This window comes from Labeo rohita, chromosome 18, assembly GCF_022985175.1.
Source record: "Labeo rohita strain BAU-BD-2019 chromosome 18, IGBB_LRoh.1.0, whole genome shotgun sequence".
Classification (NCBI taxonomy): Eukaryota; Metazoa; Chordata; class Actinopteri; order Cypriniformes; family Cyprinidae; genus Labeo; species Labeo rohita.
Window position 1 is genome coordinate 9,870,294 of NC_066886.1, and position 22,618 is coordinate 9,892,911.

The window sequence follows — 22,618 nt, forward strand, 5'->3', positions numbered from 1 at the left end:
TTTAATGATTTGCTGTCGGAGTTAATATTATTACAAATAAGCAGAGCAAAAAATATTAGTATCTATTCAGTTTGTCAAAATATTTGCTTAGCGTCTTTAAAAATTATTTGTCTTCAAATCAGAAATACTTATAGCTATTTAAGCTGTGCGTCAAGTACAATGAATAATAGTTAAAGAAACCACAATGACATTGTATATTTCGTGTATGAATATGAATTTTAGGCTACTTATTTTATTCGTTGTTCATTTTGAGTAAATTGGTCCTATTGTAGGCTAGTCTAAATATATTTTTTAATAAGGTTGTCAGTCAGACATTTACTGTTTTATATTGTAATAGACTAAACTGAATTATTCTGTTTTTTAATTTAATAACACTTTGAAATAAGTAAAATTGAATGTTGTAAATAACAAGAGCGCTCTTTATATATAACGCTCTTTAAATTTTAGAAACTACTGTAGGCCTGTGTGTAATTTTTTTTTTGTCATGTGAAAAAAAAATAAAGACTTTGTTCTCAAAGCGGCTTTTGTTTTTATATCTTTAATTATCATTGTGATCGAAAGATGTTATATCGTCTATATTCTAATTGATATATTTGATTTCTTTTATGAATATATCTTTGCATTTTTTTTTTTTTTTTTTTTTGGATGGCTGAAGCCAAAAACTCTTCTTCTGGCCTGACTGCAACTTTCACACCTACTCTGTGTGCGTTTAAACGATTGAGTAACCAACTCTGAAAGAAAAATCAGACACTAGCTCCAGCTAGTGGACAAGAGTTGCACATCTTAATCTTCTGTTTTTATTTTCTACTGTCGGTCACTGAAGATAAATACAGGTGATCTGATCTCACAGATGTATAGCAACAACGGACTGTATTGTAACAACACAAATACTCACAGACTTAAGTGCTGTAAAAAGCAATGTTTCGTTATTAGCACAATATTTATCAGAAAAGAAATTTCAGTGACTTTTAAAATAATTTCCAGTTCTAAAAACTTATAGAAATGTACTGAATTTAAATTTGTTTAGCTTCCCTTATTGCTCTATTATTATTATTATTATTATGTAAAGCACTTATAATGATGATGAATGATACCAGTCCTGTAATATTTTTAATGTTTTTTAAATAGGTTTTTATTTGATCCAAAGTACAGCAAAAACATTAAAATTGTGAAATATTTTTACTATTTAAAGTAACTGTTTTTTATTTGAATATATTTTAAAATGTATTTTATTCCTGTGATTTCAAAGCTGAATTTTTAGCATCATTACTCCAGTCACATGATCCTTCAGAAATCATTCTAATATTATGATTTGCTGCTCAAAAACATTTATTATTATTATTATTTTGAAAACAGCTGAGTAGAATTTTTTAGCAGAATTTATCTGAAATAGAAATCTTCTGTAACATTATAAATGTCTTTATCATCACTTTTGATACATTTAAAGCATCCTTGTTAAACAAAAGTATGAACCCCCAAAAAAAATAAATAAATAAAAATAAATTATACTGGCTACAAGCTTTCGAATGATACAGTGTATAATGTTACAAAAACTTTTTATTTCAGATAAATGCAAATCTTTGGATCTCTCTATTCAGCAAAGAATCCTGAAAAAAAATTACTCAACTGTTTTAAATATTGATAACTATAATAATAAAAATTGTGTCTTGAACAGCAAATCAGCATATTAGAATAATAGTAACATTAGTAGTAAGATTATTTCACAATATTATTGCTTTTGCTGTACTTTGGATCAAAGAAATGCAGGCTTGGTGAGCAGAAGAGAATTCTTTAAAAAACACTAAAAACCCCAAAACTTTGACTACTAGTGTATGGTTTGAAGAATCATACACCTTAAGAATCATACAACCATGTGCATAAGTTGTGGAAATCGAGTCACAGGAAAAGTCACTGGTTTAAAGATACTGCATACAGAAAACAGTTTTTTCAAAAAGTCCATAAATTCGACTTTTATGATGCATCAGCACAGTGGAAGACAAGTTGTTGAACTGGGCAGCAAAGATTTGATGTTGTGCAAATGCATATTTACACAAGAGATACTGTTTCAAGGTCACAGTTCTATAACTAAGTAGTTATTCAAACATAAACAAATAGAGCAAAAATTGGCAGGGCAGCTGCACATTGCTTCCTCTGAACCACTAGATGTCACTCTTTTCTTAAGTAAAAAGGGCCTTGGACAAGCATATGCTTTAAAAACGCTATCAATATATATATTATATTAATGTTAGGGCTGGCAAACGATTACTCACGATTAATCGCATACAAAATACAAGTTTGAGTTTGCCTAATAAATATGTGTGTAATTATTATGTATATATAAATACACACAAATTAATGTATATATTTAAGAGAAATATGTTATGTACATATTTTATATTTTTATTTATATATATATATAATATACATTCTATAAAAATTATAATAAATACATGCACTTTTAAATATTTGTTAAATATACACATAAATGTGCTTGTATTTATATATCCATAATAATTACACACATATATTAGGCAAATTCAAACTTTTATTTTGTATGCGATTAATCATGATTAATCGTTTGCCAGCCCTAATTAATTTTAAAATATAAAATAAGTATAAATTATCTAAAAATTATTAATATATTAATAAATAACTTTAGTAAAAGTTAATGGGTCAGTGACACATTAGGTTATTTGTAAATACATGAAAAATCAACATCAAAACATCTTTGCTAATTAAAGAGTCAGCAAACACAAAACTTTTTTTTAATTAAAATTAAAAAAAAAAAAAATAATTAAAAGTTAAAGTAAAAAATACCTGAGTTGTGTAATTTTACAGAGATGTAGGCATGTAAAATGCCTAAGTTGTGTAATTTTACATTAATTACAAAGCTTAAATTTATTTAAAAAAAAAAAAAAAATATATATATATATATATATATAGACGTATAAAATATATATACATATATGTACTATATATGTATTATGGCATTTATTGTGGCATGTGTACTAAGCACAACCTTTTATTTATCATTAACAGATGCATATTTATTTAAGGGGAAAAAAAAGTAAAAATAAAATAAAATAATCTTTTCCACTATAAGTTTGTACTGTACATACCAACACCACAGTGTAGAGTTCATTTTTGCAGACAGACCAGCACTTTAACATTGAACATTGTTTTTTTTTTTTTTGTTGTTTTTTTTTTTGCATAGTAATTTATTATTATTACTTGTTTTAGGCTTACTTGTTTTATTTTCTGTTTACTTTATATAATTAAAAAATGTTTATTTGCATAAATGCATATGTTCATTTTGATTGTGGAAAATAGCAAACCCCTGTTTCTCTCAGTGATTCATGACCATTGAATGGCAGACCTTCAGGGAGAAAGCTCCAGATTTGATTCATGGCAAACGGACTATTGAGTCTCCTACAACAAGCATCAGTGAAACACAGCCTGAGAGCCGTGCAGACTACCAATGAATTTTTTAGCCCTCAATATCTGAATTTTTAAAGCACACTGAATTTTTGATGATTATTGCATAAAAGAGACTTTGATGGGAAAAAGGTGCAGCCCTTCGCTTACAACAGCAATAGAATTAGATTGTGAATCAGACTTGTGCGCATCAGCCACAGTGCAACGGCCCTCACAGTTTCAACCTTTATGTCAGTGTTTGGTTGTTGACGCTGATACGTTTGACCCACGAACCCCTGGAACAGTTTCTCGGGATAAGGGTTAGACCGGGACTAGAAGACGCAGTGTCTTGTTACACCTGCTCATATCATACAACCCCAAGCCTGCGATCCTTGACTTGGGTATCAATAGTTAATGAGCTCTGCTAGTCACTGTTTTTGGCCTGCTTTCGTATGGGCAAGACCGAGAAAGGAGGGGTTGGAGAAGAGGCAGGTGTTCGGCATCTTCTGTCACTGTCTGTGAGGGAGCTGAGGAGAACGCCGGAGTTTCCATTATTGATGCCGGCGTAACTTTCGCAATGCCGACACACTGAACCGAAGACACCCGGATTTGCCCCATGTACCTTGTTTTCGGATGTTCTCAGCCCAAACCGCATGAAGGATTGTAGCAAAGTCCCTCCTCTTCTTTCTCTCTGCTCCGTCTCTCCTCCGCATATCTCCTCCTCCCCTCCAGCGCACCTAGACCATCTCAGTCCAGCACAGGAGAGGATGCGCACCAGCATCTAGTGGATATCCTGCACCTGCAGAAGAGTGAGAAGACAAGTGTTTGAGGGACAGAAGAGCAAGCGAAGGAGAAATGCCACTGGGGGGGTTCGCGGGTCTTAAGGAGAAGCTCAAACCGGGGAAGGAGGAGTTGAAGAACAGTGTGGGCGACTCTCTGGGGAATCTGCAGAAGTAAGTGTGAAGGCAGCTGAATTGGAATCTAAGCGCTGAAAATTGCTGGCTTATATGCTTTTGATATTAAATTCAATTATGGGAAGGGATTTAGAATTTAGAATTGAGAATTGAGAAATCAACTTAAAATTGATTTGAGAGAAATAATATTCTGTATAAAATATAATGCACTAGAATATATATAAAGTGCATAGAGTAACTATGCAGGACTACAGAATATAATATATAGAACTACGCACTATAAAACTATATTGTGTTTTCAAAAATGTGTGATGAGGAATGTTTAATAAAACTGTTTTCAGAGTATTTCTACACTGAAAGTTGTTTATCAAAGAAAGAAGAAATCAATTCTTATGTACATTCTTACATATATGCATATTAAAATGCTGCCACTGGATATCTTTGCTTGTCAGGGTGTCTAGAAATATCACTACATTATTATGCGCAAGCCTAACGTATTCACTTTGTATCTTGGCCAGTAATTTAAAAAAATGTTATCCAGCTTTCTAGGTGTTTCCATACATATTTAATATCTAGTACATCTGCAGAGATTAAAAACGTGAAGATTTCACATTACAGCAAAATCACATATTTCTTGCACATTAGACAGCTTTATATGTGAGATAATGTACATCATTTCCTGAGTCTGTGTAATATTGCCAGGAAATCTCTTAGAGAACTAAAACCACGCATTATACAAGGGGAAAATAATATAGAAAAAAAATAGTGTGAGATTCTTCCGAGAGTGTACCAGACCAGTACTTCACCTTAAAGTGGCTTATGTGCAATAACAATGCTTCACAAACATCAGGACCAGGCTCTTGAAATGATGCCTCTTGATCCTCCATTCACAGTCCTGCGATGTTCAGCTTTTAGTGAGCTCCTTCCTCTGTGTGTCGAAGAACTCAGGTGTGCATTTCAAAATAGACAGATGAAAGTAATTCCTGTGAGGTGGAGGATGAGAGGAAAGATGCAGGTTCAGTAATGGAACAGGTGCGTGCAGGCGAGATGGAGAGAGCACCAAACGCAACATGACCTTTTCAATGCCACACTCTGGCAATCCTTGCTGGCCCCCTTCCTCCAACTGAGTCCGGCCAGTACATCTCTCATAAATATGAGTATATCAAAACAGCACTAAGCTGAATCAGCTACATTTGCAATCCAAAAAAAATGGTCCAGTTTTGCTTTATACAGTTGAGGTCTAAGTTTGCATCCTCCTTTCAGAATCATTAAAAATGTTAATTATTTTACCAAAATAAGAGGGATACAAAATGCATGTTATTGTTTATTTAGCACTGAACCCTTTCCAACTACTGATTTGATATGATTTTGAGATCCATCTTTTCACACCAAGGACATCTGAGGGACTCATATGCAACTATTACAGAAGGTTCAAACACTCACTGATGCTCCAAAAGGAAAAACAATGCATTAAGAGGTGGGGGGTGAAAACTTTTGAACAGAATGGAGATGTGTACATTTTTCTTATTTTGCCTAAATATCATTTTTTTTCATTCAGTACTGCCCTTCAGAGGCTACAGAACAGAAGACAAAATAAGTTAAATTTAACCTGATTTTCGTATTTCAAAAGTTTTCACCCCCCAGCTCTTAATCAGTTAATAGAGTGATATCATTTCTAAACTATTTTTTATCATATGGTAGGAAGATCGATGGCTCTAATGCAACTGAAGAGGACAACATTGAACTGACAGAAGATGGACGGCCAGTGGCGGCCCCTAAACGCAGTCCGCCCCTTTTGGATTGTGGCTGCTTTGGCCTCCCCAAGCGTTACATCATCGCCATCCTCAGCGGACTTGGCTTTTGCATCTCGTTTGGCATCCGCTGCAACCTCGGTGTAGCCATTGTGGAAATGGTTAACAACAACACTGTCTACATCAACGGGACTGCTGTCATGCAGGTGAAACTAGGAACATATAAACTCGAAATACCAAATTACATTATCATACAATGAGGGGCTTTCAAACTTTGAAAGGTAAAGGGATAGTATACTCAAAAATGAAAAATACGTCATAATTTACTCACCCTCACGTTGGTGCAGACCCTTATGAATTTCTGTCTTCTGTTGAACGCAAAAAGATATTTCGAAGAATGTTAACCAAACTGTTGCTGGTAGTCAAAAAATACTATGAAAGTCAATGGAAATCATGGAACAACATGAGGTTGTTTAAGACTATCAGAAGTCAAGTACGTAGTTTTACCACATTTACCACATTTTATTTTTCATTCATTCTGGTTATAAGGTTGGAAATAAATAAATAAAACTCACATTTTCTATATTTTATATCTTTGTTTTTTTATCTAGTTTTATCAGTAATTAACAACAAACAAAATAGAGTATAATTTTGTGGAAAAACTCACTATCAAGTTCGAAGGACCGATAATCTTTCTTTTTCTCTGGCTTAAATTCTCATCAGTGACTTTTTTTGGTTGTTGGCTGCCACAATTTCCTGTAATTTCCTGTCATAAGAGATATTAAGAGGAAGACATGACTCACACACACACATATTCACAAGGTCATTTTATTATGTATGCACTTGTGATAACTCATTTATATTATACACAGAAATGTGTATACAAAGGTTTGTTGTATTTTTTATTTCTATTCTTATTTTTTATTTCATTAATTACATAAAGCTAACACGTTCTCCTCTAATGCTTGTCTCCTTTAGCCAGCACAGTTTAATTGGGATCCGGAGACAGTGGGATTGATACACGGCTCTTTTTTTCTGGGGCTACATTGTCACTCAAATCCCTGGAGGTTTCATCTCCAATAAGCTAGCAGCTAACAGGTGAGCCTAGTCTTGATGCACGGGCCTCCACGCCACGTTTGTTCCATAATATAACTCTCACATTACATTCAGTGTTGAAAGGTGTCTGAAGACCCCAAGGGACCACACAAGTCCAGTGTGGGCTGCGAGGGTTAAATTTGTGCCGTGTGTTGATTAGAGCGGCGATAGCGGTCTTGTAATAAAAGCCTCACAGGAAAAGAGGACACGTGGCTGACAGAGTTAATAATGAAAGATCCAGCAGCAGATCTCTCGCTGAAACACCAGCCACTGGAATATTACAAGTGTCACTTACACACTGTTTTGGAAAAAAAAAAGCAGATGGATGGATTAAATGGAGATAAAGGACAACTGAATGAACCAAAATGACTCTCTTCTGCGTGATCCGGTGAAGGAGCTGCACTAGCTACCACCATGCCTATTCAAATTGATAGGGGTTTTCCAGTTTTCAGTGGATTTTGAATGAAAAAAGGGTCTTTAAGGTTAAAATTTCATAATCTGATCAGTCCAATCAAGTTGGATATCCAATTAAATCTGCATATAGATCAGGATATGAACCCAGGCCACAGCAGATGCTAAATAAAAGCTGTACCACTAGACCAGAGGTATTTTAATATCATTTAATATCACTTTTATAGCTTTCATTAATGTTCTATTATAAATGTTTTATTTGCAAATTTTGTTTTCAGTTTAATTTTCAGTATTTTTTAATGCCTATATAGTTTTTATTATTTTTTATTTCCGTTTTAGTTGCAGTTTTAAACTAAATGAATTTGAGAAATGTTGCCTTTTTTATTATTTTATAGTAAGTTTTGTATTTGCATATTTTCTGTTTTCATTGTATTTTTAAAGTGTTAGTAATTTTTTATAGTCTATATAGTTTTTATTCATTTTTATTTCCATTTTAGTTGCAGTTTTTAGTACATCATGTAAAACTAAATGAAATTGAGAAATGTTGCCTTTTTATAAATACGTTTTTATTAGTTTTTTATTTGCATATTTTCTGTTTTCATTGTAATTTTAAAGTTTTAGTAATTTTTTATAGTCCATATAGTTTTTATTCATTTTTATTTCCATTTTAGTTGCAGTTATTTTAGTACATCAAGTAAAACTAAATGAAATTGAGAAATGTTGCCCTTTTTTATGAATATTTTATTATTTATTAGCATATTTTCTGTTTTCATTGTAATTGTAAAGATTTAGCATTTTTAGTCTATATAGTTTTTATTAATTTCTGTTTTAGTAGAAGCTATTTTAGTACATCAAGTAAAGCTAAGTAAAATTGAGAAATGTTCTTGTAAGTTTTTTTTTATTTGCATATTTTCTGTTTTCATTGTCATTTTAAAGTTTTAGTAATTTTTTATAGTCTATATAGTTTTTTAATGACTTTTTATTTCAGTTTTAGTATACTAAAATACATACATCAATACATAATGTATGCATCAAGTAAAACTAAATAAAAATGAGAAATGTTGCTTTTTTAATGAATATTTTATTAGTTTTTTATTTGCATATTTTCCTATTTTCATTGTAATTTTAAAGTTTAAGTAATTTTTTATAGTCTATAGTTTTTATTCGTTTTTATTTCCATTTTAGTTGCAGGTGTTTCAGTACATCAAGTAAAACTAAATGAAATTGAGAAATTAATATTTTATTTGTTTTTTTATTTGCATATCTAATGCATTTTAATATTGCATTGTGATATTAAAAGCTCTGTTACATCATGTTTTTTAAATCCCCAAAACAGTCCTTTTCAAGTTACAAAATTACTCTCTAGGTGTCACTAACTCATCACTTTATATAACATCAAGGAGAAACTTCAACATTTTATGATTAAAGTCTTTCAGAATTTCAGGACTGATTACAGAGTTATCCATTTCACTTATTCAGATAACATTGTGGAATTAGTAATCCTGACTGTGTGTACATTTGTTACAAAACATTATTTATGTGAATCTAAATTATTTCTGGCCACATTTTTATATTGCTACTGTACACTTGATTTTTGACTTTGAAGTAACTAATATTACCAAATGTCTCTGAATTGCTTCTCAGGGTGTTTGGAGCAGCCATTTTTTTGACGTCAGTGCTAAACATGTTTATTCCATCAGCTGCCAGGGTTCACTATGGTTGTGTCATGTTTGTGCGGATCTTACAAGGACTGGTGGAGGTGAGTGGCCTCATCTTCAAACACCTCATAAAATATTATGTTTTTGTGACATAACATTATCTATTTATTTTAAATGGTATGCCATTGATCAGTGTATTTAAATCAGTAAATGACCACTCAATGTCAATATTTACTCACCATACCATTCTAGACACATATGACCTTTTCTTTTCTGGAACAAAAAAGGAGAAGAGAGAATGTTTACACCAACTTGGTTTCCAAGTGAATGCTGATACTCCAGCTCCAAAAATGACTAAAAGCACCAAAAAAGTAGTATACTAAGTCATTTAAAGCGACGACAGACTAAAATTGAAGCCATGATTCATATTCACAATGTCATTATATGGTGAACTGTTCCTTTAAGTATTAATTGGTCATTAGAATCACAGATTTTGATTAAAAATATAAGAAAGAAAGATACTAAACGTGCATAATGTTCACAGGGAGTCACATATCCAGCCTGCCACGGGATGTGGAGCAAATGGGCTCCTCCACTGGAAAGAAGTCGTCTGGCTACTACCTCGTTCTGTGGTGAGTAGGTTTATGACGGAACATTTTAGGAGACACTTAATGTAACAACACAATCGGGGTTTTATTCTTAAATGAATCAATATTTGCACAAATTATTTGCGTGAATGATTCAGTGAGTCACTCACATAGACCCACACGGAAATAACCTATATAAACATATATGTTTTAATATAGGTTTTGATATAGGTTTTTAATATATGTGACGTATATAAAATTGGCCGTTTTCCTATATGTACATATATGTGCATATAATATAGCAAAACGGCCAATTTTATATATGTCACATATATTAAAAACCTATATTAAAACATATATGTTTATATAGGTTATTTCCGTGTGGGTAAATTCCATAACATGCCAATTACATGTAATACCAATTTCACGTGTTCGCACATAATGTTTTTTTTTTTTTTTTTTTTTTTTTTTTTAGTTAGTTCTTAGTTATTGCCTTGATAATAGAAAATATGAGCTAGGCATCATGTATGACAGTTGCCAAAGTGAGATATGAGCTAAAATGACCAGATCCTGCCATGAGCTATATAGGAGACATATCTTGTATGTACATATAGGGCTTTTTTGTGGATATAAAGAAGCAATACAGGAGACCTATATGGCCTGTATATGCACATATATGCACCTCAATTTTGCCTATATGTGGCATATATACGCATATATGCAGCATATATATTATCATATATGTGCATATATACTGCATATAGGTTTCATATATGCGCATATATCCTCATAGAGGTTCTTTCCATGTGGGGAATCACTTGCTGAATTTGAGTAGTAGAGAGTAGTAGAATAGCAAGAGAACAGGCGGTTCCAAATTTAGCCTGTTCTCTTGTTTAGTTATTGAATGAATCAGTGTTTTAACGAATCATGTGAATAAATGATTTAATGACTCACTCATAAAGATGGTGTAACGATGTAACCTGCAGTAAATGTGACTGAAAATGTCAAAATGTTTTCTCTGTTTTACTGTTCTGATGTTCAACACTCTCTGCCTTTCCTTTAAATACCAAATTCAAAGCTTTTTTATACAAATCCCTGCTGAAAAAAAAACAAAAAAACAATTGAGACCATTACAGAATTTGTAATGGTTTTAATGGTTCTAATGGGAATTGTACGGGTTTTAATGGAAACTGTAATGGTGCCTGTTGATCTCTACTGGTAATTGGTCACCTAATATCGGTGGCCTGTTAAAACCACTAAATCCTTATGGAACATGTCATAAAACACACTACAGGAAACTTTTAGGGGTTCAGGCGCTATTGTAATTGTTAGAATGGCCAAGGATCAGTAATTTCCACGTAAAACTGATCCTGCAGACCAAACTGTAAGTCGTAGAGACTTGAAACGTGGAAGGATGGTAGTACTCACACTGCCAACAAAGTCACCAAGGCTCGCCCCAATTGGCCTGATGGGGGCGAAAGAGCGATCAAAAGAATGAAATTGCTGGCAAAATTTTGGGGTATTATGGATTTTTTTGAAAAAGCTACTTTTGCGAACTAGTCCTAGGTTATTCACCCCATCTGAACCAAACCAGTGCAGAAAGATTCTCTGGAGAGTGAATATCAAGAATTATCAAAAAAAAAAAGTTGAACTTTTTGTCGCAAAAGGGATGCCAAAACAATCGAAAGGGGCAGCGCCACTTTTTGTAAAAACTCCTGAACGGAATAAGATATCTTCACCAAAGGCAGAACAGGTATGTAAGAGGTCAATCTGAGGTCACAGGACAAAAATCGTGGAGCTTGGCCACTGGGTGGCGCTATAAAAAAGAAAAAACATAAAAATGGCTATACCTATGCAACCATTTGTCCTATCAACATAAAAATCGCTGTGCACGATCTTGGTCCAAAGTGCCACAAGTGTCAAAAAAAACATTGTCGATGAAGGTCAATTGGCCCCAAAGGTCTGTGAGAAATTTGAAAAAAATCAATTCAAATCGGCCACTGAGGGGCGATTGTACGATTGTACATTTCATGGTTTTTCGCACATACAAGCAATATTTGTATCATATAATAGAACTCCTCATTTCAGACAACTTTGCCTCTAGAAGCACTGCTGTCAATCAAATAGTTTGTTTAAATGATTGAGAAGATGTAAAAAAGCTACTTTTGTAAACTAGTCCTAGGTTTTTCGCTCGATCTGACAAAAACACTGCAGTACAATTTACTGTACTCTCTAGGCCAATAAATAAATAAATATATATATATATATATATATAAAGGAAATCTGTTACGGGGTCGTTTAGAAAACGGGCCTGTCCAAATTTACAAAAATACTATAAGGCCTAAAGGAAAAATCAAAACTTCACAAAACCTGGTGAGCACATGCGACAGGTGATTCTAAACAAGCATGCAAATTTTTAAGGCGATCGTGGCGATTTAACATGAATGTAGTATTTCTATGGTAAATTACCTCGATTTGCCAAAAATGCTTTTTTAAATCATTAATTTAGGTGTTACAGACTTGCTTATTAATGTCTTTTTTCATTCGTGCTTAAATGTCTGAAAGCACCTGAACCCAGATAATCGCTGCTCGCAGCTATATTTTTTTTAATGGTTTTAATGGTTAAAAGCTGATGGTTTGTAATGGTATTTATAGTGGAAATCATTAGAATGTCTGTGATGGTATCTATTATTTTTTCAGCAGGGATGTGTGTGCCTGTGTCTGTGGTAGAAGTAAACACTCCAGACATACATTCTCAAAAATAACGCTCACAGTCCAGTTGACCAGCCGTCTATGGGTCTATAATTACAAAATGCTCATTACGTCTCAAATGCATTAAAACAGCCATCTTTCACAATAAACAGGTGCCATGACAACCTGTACTTCAAACAGCTCTTGACATGACCACTAAATGAAGATGGTCTGCAGACAGCTTCACCTTCTGTATGTGAAAAGGCTTTCTTCTGTTGACACAAATGAAGCAGCACCCTCTTCTATGTTCAAAAGCTCACTCAAGAGTCCTTTCCTACGCCAAACAGGAAGGTTTACAAGTGCACCCAGTAATAAAATATACATTAAGACACCTTTTCATTAAAATCCCATTTCCTGCAGCTGCCAGCCTGTCCTTCAGGCAGAGGTTTGAAGTAGTTGCACATGAAAGCGAGCAGACTACTGTGTTACTCCGTGAGTTTGACGACTCAAATCCTAACAGATAATAAAAATAATAACAGAATCTTCATTTTTGGGTGAACGATTCTTTAAAAAGTCTCCCAAATATACAAGAATCTGAAGGTAACCCAAACCAGTCATGTTAGTTTTTCACTGGCAGTTATGAGGCAACCCCCGCAATGTCTTCAAATTACTGAACTGTCATCTGAGGGGAATATTGCAGGTTGATTAATGCCTTTCCTCTTAATTTAACTTTTTTAATTATGCTTGTGTGTGTGTGTGTGTTGACAGGATCGTATGCGGGAGCTGTGATAGCCATGCCACTGGCTGGAATATTAGTGCAATACGTAGGTTGGCCCTCTGTCTTCTATATTTATGGTGAGTTTAGGATAAACCTTTGAAATGAATCCACCTTATTTTTCCCATAAAAGCGGGAGCGGCCGTTTGTAAATTTTTTGTGTGAGGTTTCCAGTTTTATTAGCTTCCCTCTATTTTTAGCTCATTTCACTGCTTGATTTTGCAAACTGCCGTGTCGTACCGTATTATATCAGTGTATTATCTTATGAACACAGTGGTTTGTAGTGTAAGCATTTTTACCGTTTACTGTACTTTGTTATTATTCGTCTTGCTGTTTCCCAACAGCGGCTAATGAGCTGGAAGTCTCGCACATTCACAGAAAAATTCCGTGTTGAAAAATAGAGAATGATTCATACACTGAAACTGAGAGTATAAATCTTCAGTGATGATATTTATTAACTGATTAGCATGTTATAAAACGTTTGCCAGATTTTAATCAATCAGAATAATTTACATCTATATTAAACTGCAGTGAATCAACTGAACTGAATCAAACTAACTTACTGTGAATAGATGGCAAAAAGATGACCGTTTGGACAAGTACATTTATCAATCACTAAATATACTGCATTTAGTGCACCTGTAATGTGTTCATGTGTAATGTTACATTTCAAAGATGCAGTGTTAAAATGATCAGTGATGGTTCTGTGTTCATATCCAGGTGTGTTTGGAATAATCTGGTATATCTTCTGGCTCCTGCTGGCTTATGACAGTCCTGCGATCCATCCCACCATCAGTGAGGAAGAAAGGACGTACATTGAGACCTCTATTGGGGAAGGAGCCAATTTAATGAGTGCTACTGAGGTAGTTCAAAGTCTCCTTTCATGCATTTGGAACAATAATTTATAAAACATTATATATACATTATTAAGTCAAAAGTTTTTGAACAGTAAGATTTGTAATGTTTTTTAAAAAATTCTCTTCTGCTCACCAAGCCTGCATTTATTTGATCCAAAATACATTAAAAGCAGTAACATTGTGAAATATTTTACTAATTAAAACAACTGCTTTCTATTTGAATATATTTTAAAATGTAATTTATTCCTGTGATTTCAAAGCTAAATTTTCAGCATCATTACTCCAGTCTTCAGTGTCACATGATCCTTCAGAAATCGTTCTCATATGCTGATTTGCTGTTCAAGAAACATTTATTATTATTATTATTATTATTATTATTATTATTCAATATTTAAAACAGTTACATTATACACTAAACCATTGAAAAGCTTGGAGTCAGTATATACATGAAATTAATACTTTTATTTAGCAAGTATGCTTTAATTGATCAAAAGTGATAATAAAGACATTTATAATGTTACAAAAGATTTCTATTTCAGATAAATGCTGTTCTTCTGAACTTTCTATTCATCAAAGAAACCTGAAAAAAATCTACTCAGCTGTTTTCAACATAATAATAATAATAAATGTACTTTGAGCAGCAAATCAGAATATTACAATAATTTCTGAAGGATCGTGTGACTGGAGTAATGATGCTAAAAATTCAGCTTTGAAATCACAGGAATAAATTACATTTTAAAATATATTCAAATAGAAATTTGAAATATATTTGAAATAGTAAAAATGTTTCAGAATTGTACTGTTTTTGCTGTACTTTGGATCAAATAAATGTAGGCTTGGTGAGCAGAAAAGACTTCTTTAAAAAACATTAAAAATCTTACAGTTCAAAACCTTTTTACTGGTAGTGTATATCTTCTATTGAATGTTAGGATGGTAATATAATATCTTAAACTACTTTGCAGAAATTTAAAACGCCTTGGCGTGAATTCTTCACATCTATGCCTGTCTACGCCATCATTGTGGCAAACTTCTGCCGTAGCTGGACCTTTTACCTCCTGCTCATTAGTCAGCCAGCTTACTTTGAAGAGGTCTTTGGGTTCCCCATCAGCAAGGTGGGCTGTTATGTGATTTAAAGTTACAGAATCCACTGTGAGTTTAACTACCAATCATTTTCAGTACAGTTTAATCTAGAAACAGACTAACTACATGATGTCGGGCTCTTTCAGGTAGGCATTTTGTCTGCGGTGCCGCACATGGTGATGACGATCATTGTGCCGATAGGAGGCCAGCTGGCTGACTTCCTGAGGAGTCGGAAAATCCTCTCAACTACAACCGTGCGCAAAATCATGAACTGTGGAGGTATGCAAAGTCCCAAGGTTGCGCCATCAGCTTATGCATATTCATATTACACTGGGTAGGTGAAACTTTAAAAAAATTCTGTCATCGTCCACAGGTTTTGGCATGGAGGCCACGTTGCTGCTGGTTGTCGGGTTCTCACACACACGTGCAGTGGCCATCACATTTCTCATCCTGGCAGTGGGCTTCAGTGGTTTCGCGATATCAGGTGACACATGAGACAGGTGTCAGTCATCAGAGTGTCAGTCGACATAATCCTTGGGCCATTTGGCTTTGATTCTAAACTTTAAAATTTCTTTGAGCTCCAGCTTCAGTAAAGAAAATTGCTCACCTGTAATAAAAAACCATGTGTAAATGACAGTGTTCAAAACTTAGCATACCTGTACGCTTGATTCTTAATACTGTATTGTTACCTGAATGATCCACAGCTGTGGTTTTTTGTTTAGTGATAGTTGTTCATGAGTCCCTTGTTTGTCCTGAGCAGTTAAACTGCCTGCTGTTTTTCAGAAAAACTCTTCAGGTCCCACAAATTTTTCTGTTTTTCAGCATTTTTGTGTATTTGAACCCTTTCCACCAATGATTGTATGATTTTGAGATCCATCTTTTCATACTGAGGACAACTGAGGGATGCAACTATTACAGAAGGTTCAAACACTCACTGATGCTTCAGAAGAAAACACAATGCATTAAGAACTGGTGGGTGAAAACTTTTGAACAGAATGAAGATGTGAACATTTTTTTTATTTTGCCTAAATATCATATTTTTTCATTTAGTACTGCCCTTCAGAAGCTACAGAAGATACTTACATGTGTCCCAGAAGACAAAATAAGTTAAATTTACCCTGTTCCTAATGCATCATTTTTCCTTCTAAAACATCAGTGAGCGTTTGAACCTTCTGTAATAGTTGCATATGAGTCCCTCAGTTGTCCTCAATGTGAAAAGATGGATCTCAAAATCATACAGTCATTGCTGGAAAGGGTTAAAAAACAAACAAAAAAAAAAACAAAGAATTGTGAAACCTGAGGGAGTTTTCTGAATGACAGTAGGCAGTTTAACTGTTCAGGACAAACAAAGGACTCATGAACAACTATCACTAAAAAAACCCACAGCTGTGGATCATTCAAGTAACAACACAGTATTGAGAATCAAGTGTATGTAAACTTTTAAACAGGGTCATTTTTATAAATTCAGCTATTATTTTCTCTTGTGGACTATATGTATATGTCTTTTATGTGAAATATCTTATTCAGGTCAGTACTAAATAAAAAATAACATGCATTTTGTATGGTCCCTCTTATTTTGGTAAAATAATTAACATTTTGCAAATTCTGCAAGGTGTATGTAAACTTTTGACCTCAACTGTATTAGTTTTTAAAATCACACAGGAGAAGATTTAAATATGTGAAATGTATTTCTGTTCTTCAACACAGGATTCAATGTAAACCATCTGGACATCGCTCCCCGCTATGCCAGTATTCTTATGGGCATCTCTAATGGAGTAGGTACCCTGTCTGGCATGGTTTGCCCCCTTATTGTTGGAGCACTTACCAAACACAAGGTAATTACCTTCATCACCTAATTCCTGTGCATAGAAAACATAATACTATATGCACAAGGAATTGTTTGTACAATCCTATCAAAATGAAAAGTCACTTTCCTTATATTAGATAAGTGGAATTGTATCTTTTTTTATAGATAAGTGTGTAAATAATCCTGGATATTCAAATATATGACATCAGTGGCAGTGGTGCAGTGGTGCTCAACTAGAGGGCCTCAGCACACTTCTAAGGGGTCCTCAAGATGACTATATGACTATATGACTTTAAAGGAAAAGTTCATCCAAAAATGAAAATTCTGTCATTAATTACTCAACCTGATATCATTCCAAACCTGTAATACCTTCGTTCCTCTCCGGAACACAGAGATATTTTTAATGAAATCTAAGCGCTTTCTGACCCTGCACAGACAGCAACACAACTACCACGTTCAAGACCCAGAAAGGTAGTATTTAGAAAGGTATACCCAGAAAGGTATTTAAGTATTTTAACAATGTCCTTACTACCTTTCTGAGCCTTGAACGTGTCAGTTGTGTTGCTGTCTATGCAGGGTCAGAAAGCTCTTAGATCTCATCAAAAATATCTTCATTTGTGTTCCGAAGATTAAAAAAAATGTCTTACGGGTTTGGAACGACAGGCTGAGTAATTACTAACCCTCGAATGACATAAGCAAATTGCATGTGTATTTTTGTTTTACACAAGTCCATACTGCATATCCTCATTACCTTTCTACGTCCTCAACAGACTCGTCTGGAGTGGCAGCATGTGTTTGTGATCGCTTCCATGGTGCATTACACCGGCGTGATCTTCTATGCCATCTTTGCCTCTGGTGAGAAGCAGGACTGGGCTGATCCTGAAACCACCAGTGATGAGAAATGCGGCATCATCGGGGAAGACGAGCTGGCCGATGAGACTGAGCCCAACAGCGACAGCGCCCTGGCCACCAAGCAGAAGACCTACGGAACCACAGAAAGCTCTACAGGCCGCAAGCAAGGCTGGAAGAAGAAGAGAGGAGTCACCATGCAAGCCGACGAAGATCACGGATCAAATCATTACGAAAACGGGGAATATCAGAATCAGTATCAGTGACATTTTGATCATCAAACGCCCCAAGACTGAGACCTGAGCTGCTGGGAGTATTCATTCGAGAAACCCACCTTGGGACTAAAACATTCCACCAGACATTTGACACAACAGTCTACTTGAGTTATGGATGGCTTCCTTTAAGATTTCACCCTGCTGTAGAAGCTGAAGGAACATGAGAATGATCTGTGAGTAGTTCATTCGACAGACGCACCCTGCTGAAAAAAACAGCATATGCTGGTTAGGTAGGTTTTGAAGCATGGATGCTGGTTTGAGCTGGTTCATGCTGGTGCTTTGCTGGTTTAACTGGTCATCAGTGTTAATTTTGAAAGGATTTTTTGATTTAGTCTTAGTTCTTTATCTTGAGACTAAAATGCTTAATAGTCTTAGTCACATTTTAGTCATTTGAGTCTTTCATAGTTTTAGTCTAGTTTTAGTCAAAGTAAAGTTATTGCATTTTTGTCAACTTGTAGTCATTACTTTTAGTCAAACTGCAGTTACCAGTGTTGTTAGCTGGTAGCTATTTTAGTCTTCAAACAAAAATAATCATTAATTCTTTAAACCAAATAAAAGCTTATGATAAATTTGAATCAAGGATTGAATTTGGGAAAACTTGAATAAATTATGACAATTTTCTTTTTTGGGTGAACTATCCCTTTAACAGTATGGAAAAAGGAGTACTTATTATTATACTTGTACTTTTACTTATCATTATATAATATTTATAATTATAGTTGTTCATATATATATATATATATATATATATTTATGTTTTGAAAAAGAGGCAGAATAAGACAAATACATTAGAGATACAAATTACACTAATTTTTCAGATACAGTAAGTTTAATTAACATGTAGGCTATACATTTATTTAACATTAATGACAAATAGGTATTTAATTAGGAACGCTGTCCCTTTAAGACGGAAGGTATGTATGTAATACTGACAAATTCAATTTTTACTCACCTGTTTACATTAACTTAAGCCATAACTTACATAATTTACGTGAAATACTCACGTTTGGACTACTGTGTGTGCATTTGAGCACTGAGAACTGATCGCACGCTGTCTGAAGTGGACAGAAGAAGTGGAGCCTGTATGAGAGAGAGCACTTCTGGCGTTTGTCTATCAGCGTGATTCCGCCTGTCCCGCCTTCACTAACTTTAAGTTAATCGACGACGAATTGTGACTACCGGGGAAATGGTGATTCTATCCCTAACCCTTCAGGTGCTGAGGCCATTGTTTCAGATCGCATGTTCACGTTTTGGTAGCCTGTCTTTCCATTACGTCTACCATGCCGAGACTAGACATGCAAACGCCCTTATCCAATTGCAATCTAATGACAGAGACACACATTTTAAAAAGGACAGTTAGCCTATAGGATGTATTTTCAATGTCATGTAGTCCTCAAATAACATTCTCGTCCAGTCTCGTCTTGTTAACGAGGCAGCATAAGTTTCGTCATACTTTTTATCATCAGAAATTAGTTTTGGCTCATTGCCCTCTCGTCTTCCTCACAGAAAAAATGTTCGTTAACGAATATTTTTCGTCGTCGTCTTTGTTGACGAAATTAACCAGCTAAGGACCATCTTAAACCAGCATCCATGCTTCAAAACCTTCCTAACCAGCATATGCTGGTTTTTTCAACAGGGAAGGCAGATTTAATGATGAAAGTTTCAATTAAAGTGTACACTAGCTGTTTAAAAGTTCGTTGTCAGTACAATATTTTTAAAGGAAATAATATTTTTATTCAGCAAGGATGCATTAAATTGATCAAAAGTGACAGTAAGGATATTTGTAATGCTACAAAAGATTTCTATGTTATTAAATGCTGTTATTTTGATCTTTCTATTTATTAAATAATTCTTAGATCATTTCTGTTTAATAAATTATGTTTTTTTTTTTTCTTATTCACCATCAGCATATTAGAATGATTTCTGAAGGATCATGTGACGCTGAAAATTCAGCTTTGCCATCAAAGGAATAAATTACATAAAACAAAATTATATATATTTTTTTTTTTTTTTTTGCGGGAAATAATTATTTTTACTGTATTTTTGATCAAATAAATGCAGCCTTGGTGAGATTTAAATACTGTAAAAATAATTATTTTGTGCAAAAAAAAAGAAATAAAAAAAATATATATATTTACGCAAAATAATTATTTTTACTGTATTTTTAATCAAATAAATGCAGCCTTGGTGAGATTTAAATACTGTAAAAATAATTATTTTGTGCAAAAAAAAAAAAGAAATAAAAAAATATATATACGCAAAATAATTATTTTTACTGTATTTTTAATCAAATAAATGCAGCCTTGGTGAGATTTAAATACTGTAAAAATAATTATTTTGTGCAAAAAAAAAAAAGAAATAAAAAAATATATATACGCAAAATAATTATTTTTACTGTATTTTTAATCAAATAAATGCAGCCTTGGTGAGAATAAGAGACTTTCAAACATTCTACAAAAAAATTTTAATTAATAATAATTTTTAGGACACTGTATTTCATTCTAGCATCTTAACAGAGAACAAACAAATAGAACAAAGCATTGAAAATGGCAGAATAAACTCAATTTTTGTTCCATAGTCTTATCACAAGGCTGACAGCAGAATATGCATCAGTTTTTTATGATTTTATGTTTTGATTGTTGTCAGCTATGCAAAGAAAAGCAGGTGTATAGTGCATAAACAGGTTAAAGAGTCAGAAACATTTTTCTGTGCCTCCATGGCTTTTCTTGCATGCAGTTGTGCAGACAAACCTCTTCGCTGACTTCAAGACATCTCCGAAAATATTATTTTATCATGAGAGGGATTTGTGTTTAGCAGAATGCCTTTGAAAAATGCAGTATGTCCACCATTAATATCTCATAGCTCAGTTTATCGTTTACATTTATGTAGGTGGAAGAGCTCGAATGGAGTTTATGTTGGTTGAATATGTAGAAATTAACCATTTTAGTTCTTATAAAATTGAATATGGATATCATAATAAGAAACAATCCACAATGTGCCTGATTTTTTTTCTTTTTTTTTGCACAATACCTGTTGAACAAGACATTTAATTGCTTACATGGATGTCGAGATGATTGTTTGAAATGTGCACTTTATCATTGCATCACTGTAACTGATGTCTCTTTAAATGTTTATTTGAAGGAGAATAAAAAATACAAAATCTTTCAATTGATCTTTTACTTAAACAGTACATTTATACGTGATAAAAATATTGCTGACATAGTAGAGTTTTAATATAGCTCAGATAACATGCATAATTGATCATCTTTGGCACATACATTAGATTACAGCAGCGGCTGCGCTTGTGTTTAAATAGCATCTTACACTATTCATGAGTTGAGTGTGGAACAAATGAAATCGAAGGAGACGTAACTGAGACTTCGGGCTCACGACATGTTCTTTCTCAGAGAGAATAGATGCATGTTTATGTTGGGATGCTTAAATTGGCTCACTTTGTCATTGTTGGGAGCTGACTGAAGTCTCCTGGTTTCTGTCATGTGGGAGTAAACATCCTTCACGTTATCGCTATTCTTATGTTCACAGCAGCATTTTGCTGTGTACAACAAATTAGCCTGACCACCCAAAACTTTGTGAACAACTTGGCAAGAAGAATGACAGATTTTTTAATAATCTCTTTACTGGGGCAGGACCTTACTATTTTACACACACAGATGCTTTATCACAGAAAACTAGACAGTTTGAAAGAAAGAAAAAAAGTTCTGCATTAAATTAAATTAAATAAATAACTAATCTATTTACTGGGGCAGGACATTACAATTTTACAAACACAAACACTTTATCACAGAAAACCAAACCAAAAGTCTGAATTAAATTAATTTAAATTAAATTAATAAGTAAATACATACATGTTGTACTGTAATTTCCCTTGATGGGCTGTTTTTTTTTTTTTTTTTAATATTATACTACTTAATATTATACTATATTTTGATTTGTGCTTTTGACATTTTTATATATTTTTTTATATTACTAATTTATTTTTTATTTAATTTATTTTTAATTTATTTTTTAGTAGCATTTGTACTGTTTATTTATTCCACTTTTATTTTCAACTTATTTCAGTTAGGCAACATGTTTAGTTTTTCACCAAAAAAAAAAAAAAAAAAAAAAAAATATATATATATATATATATATATATATATATATATATATATATATATATATATATATATATATATATATATATATATATATATATATATATATATTTTTTTTTTTTTTTTTAACACTAAATGACCCTACTGGGTTGCATGTTTTATGAAAAAAGAAAGTGAAGTCTGAATAATAAAAAAAAAAAAGAAAATGCTTAAATTAATAAATGAGAAGTCTAAATTTAAAATAATAATAAATAATAATAATACAATATAATATAACAATAACAATAAAAATAAATAAACAAGCAAAAACCTTACTGCACCCTTACTGATGAAAAATAA

General features: G+C 33.3%; 1 protein-coding gene across 1 annotated transcript; it reads left to right on the forward strand.

The window, feature by feature from the left end:
- The first annotated feature begins 4,233 nt into the window (after positions 1 to 4,233).
- Positions 4,234 to 19,740, forward strand: slc17a8 (solute carrier family 17 member 8). Its single transcript, XM_051135343.1, is given in 13 exon segments — positions 4,234 to 4,367; positions 6,030 to 6,285; positions 7,058 to 7,108; positions 7,110 to 7,177; positions 9,230 to 9,344; positions 9,788 to 9,875; positions 13,290 to 13,376; positions 14,017 to 14,159; positions 15,116 to 15,265; positions 15,380 to 15,512; positions 15,607 to 15,717; positions 16,941 to 17,068; positions 17,811 to 19,740. Coding segments are annotated over 13 exon segments (1,773 nt in total). The 5' UTR covers positions 4,234 to 4,269; the 3' UTR covers positions 18,156 to 19,740.
- Positions 19,741 to 22,618: the final 2,878 nt, after the last annotated feature.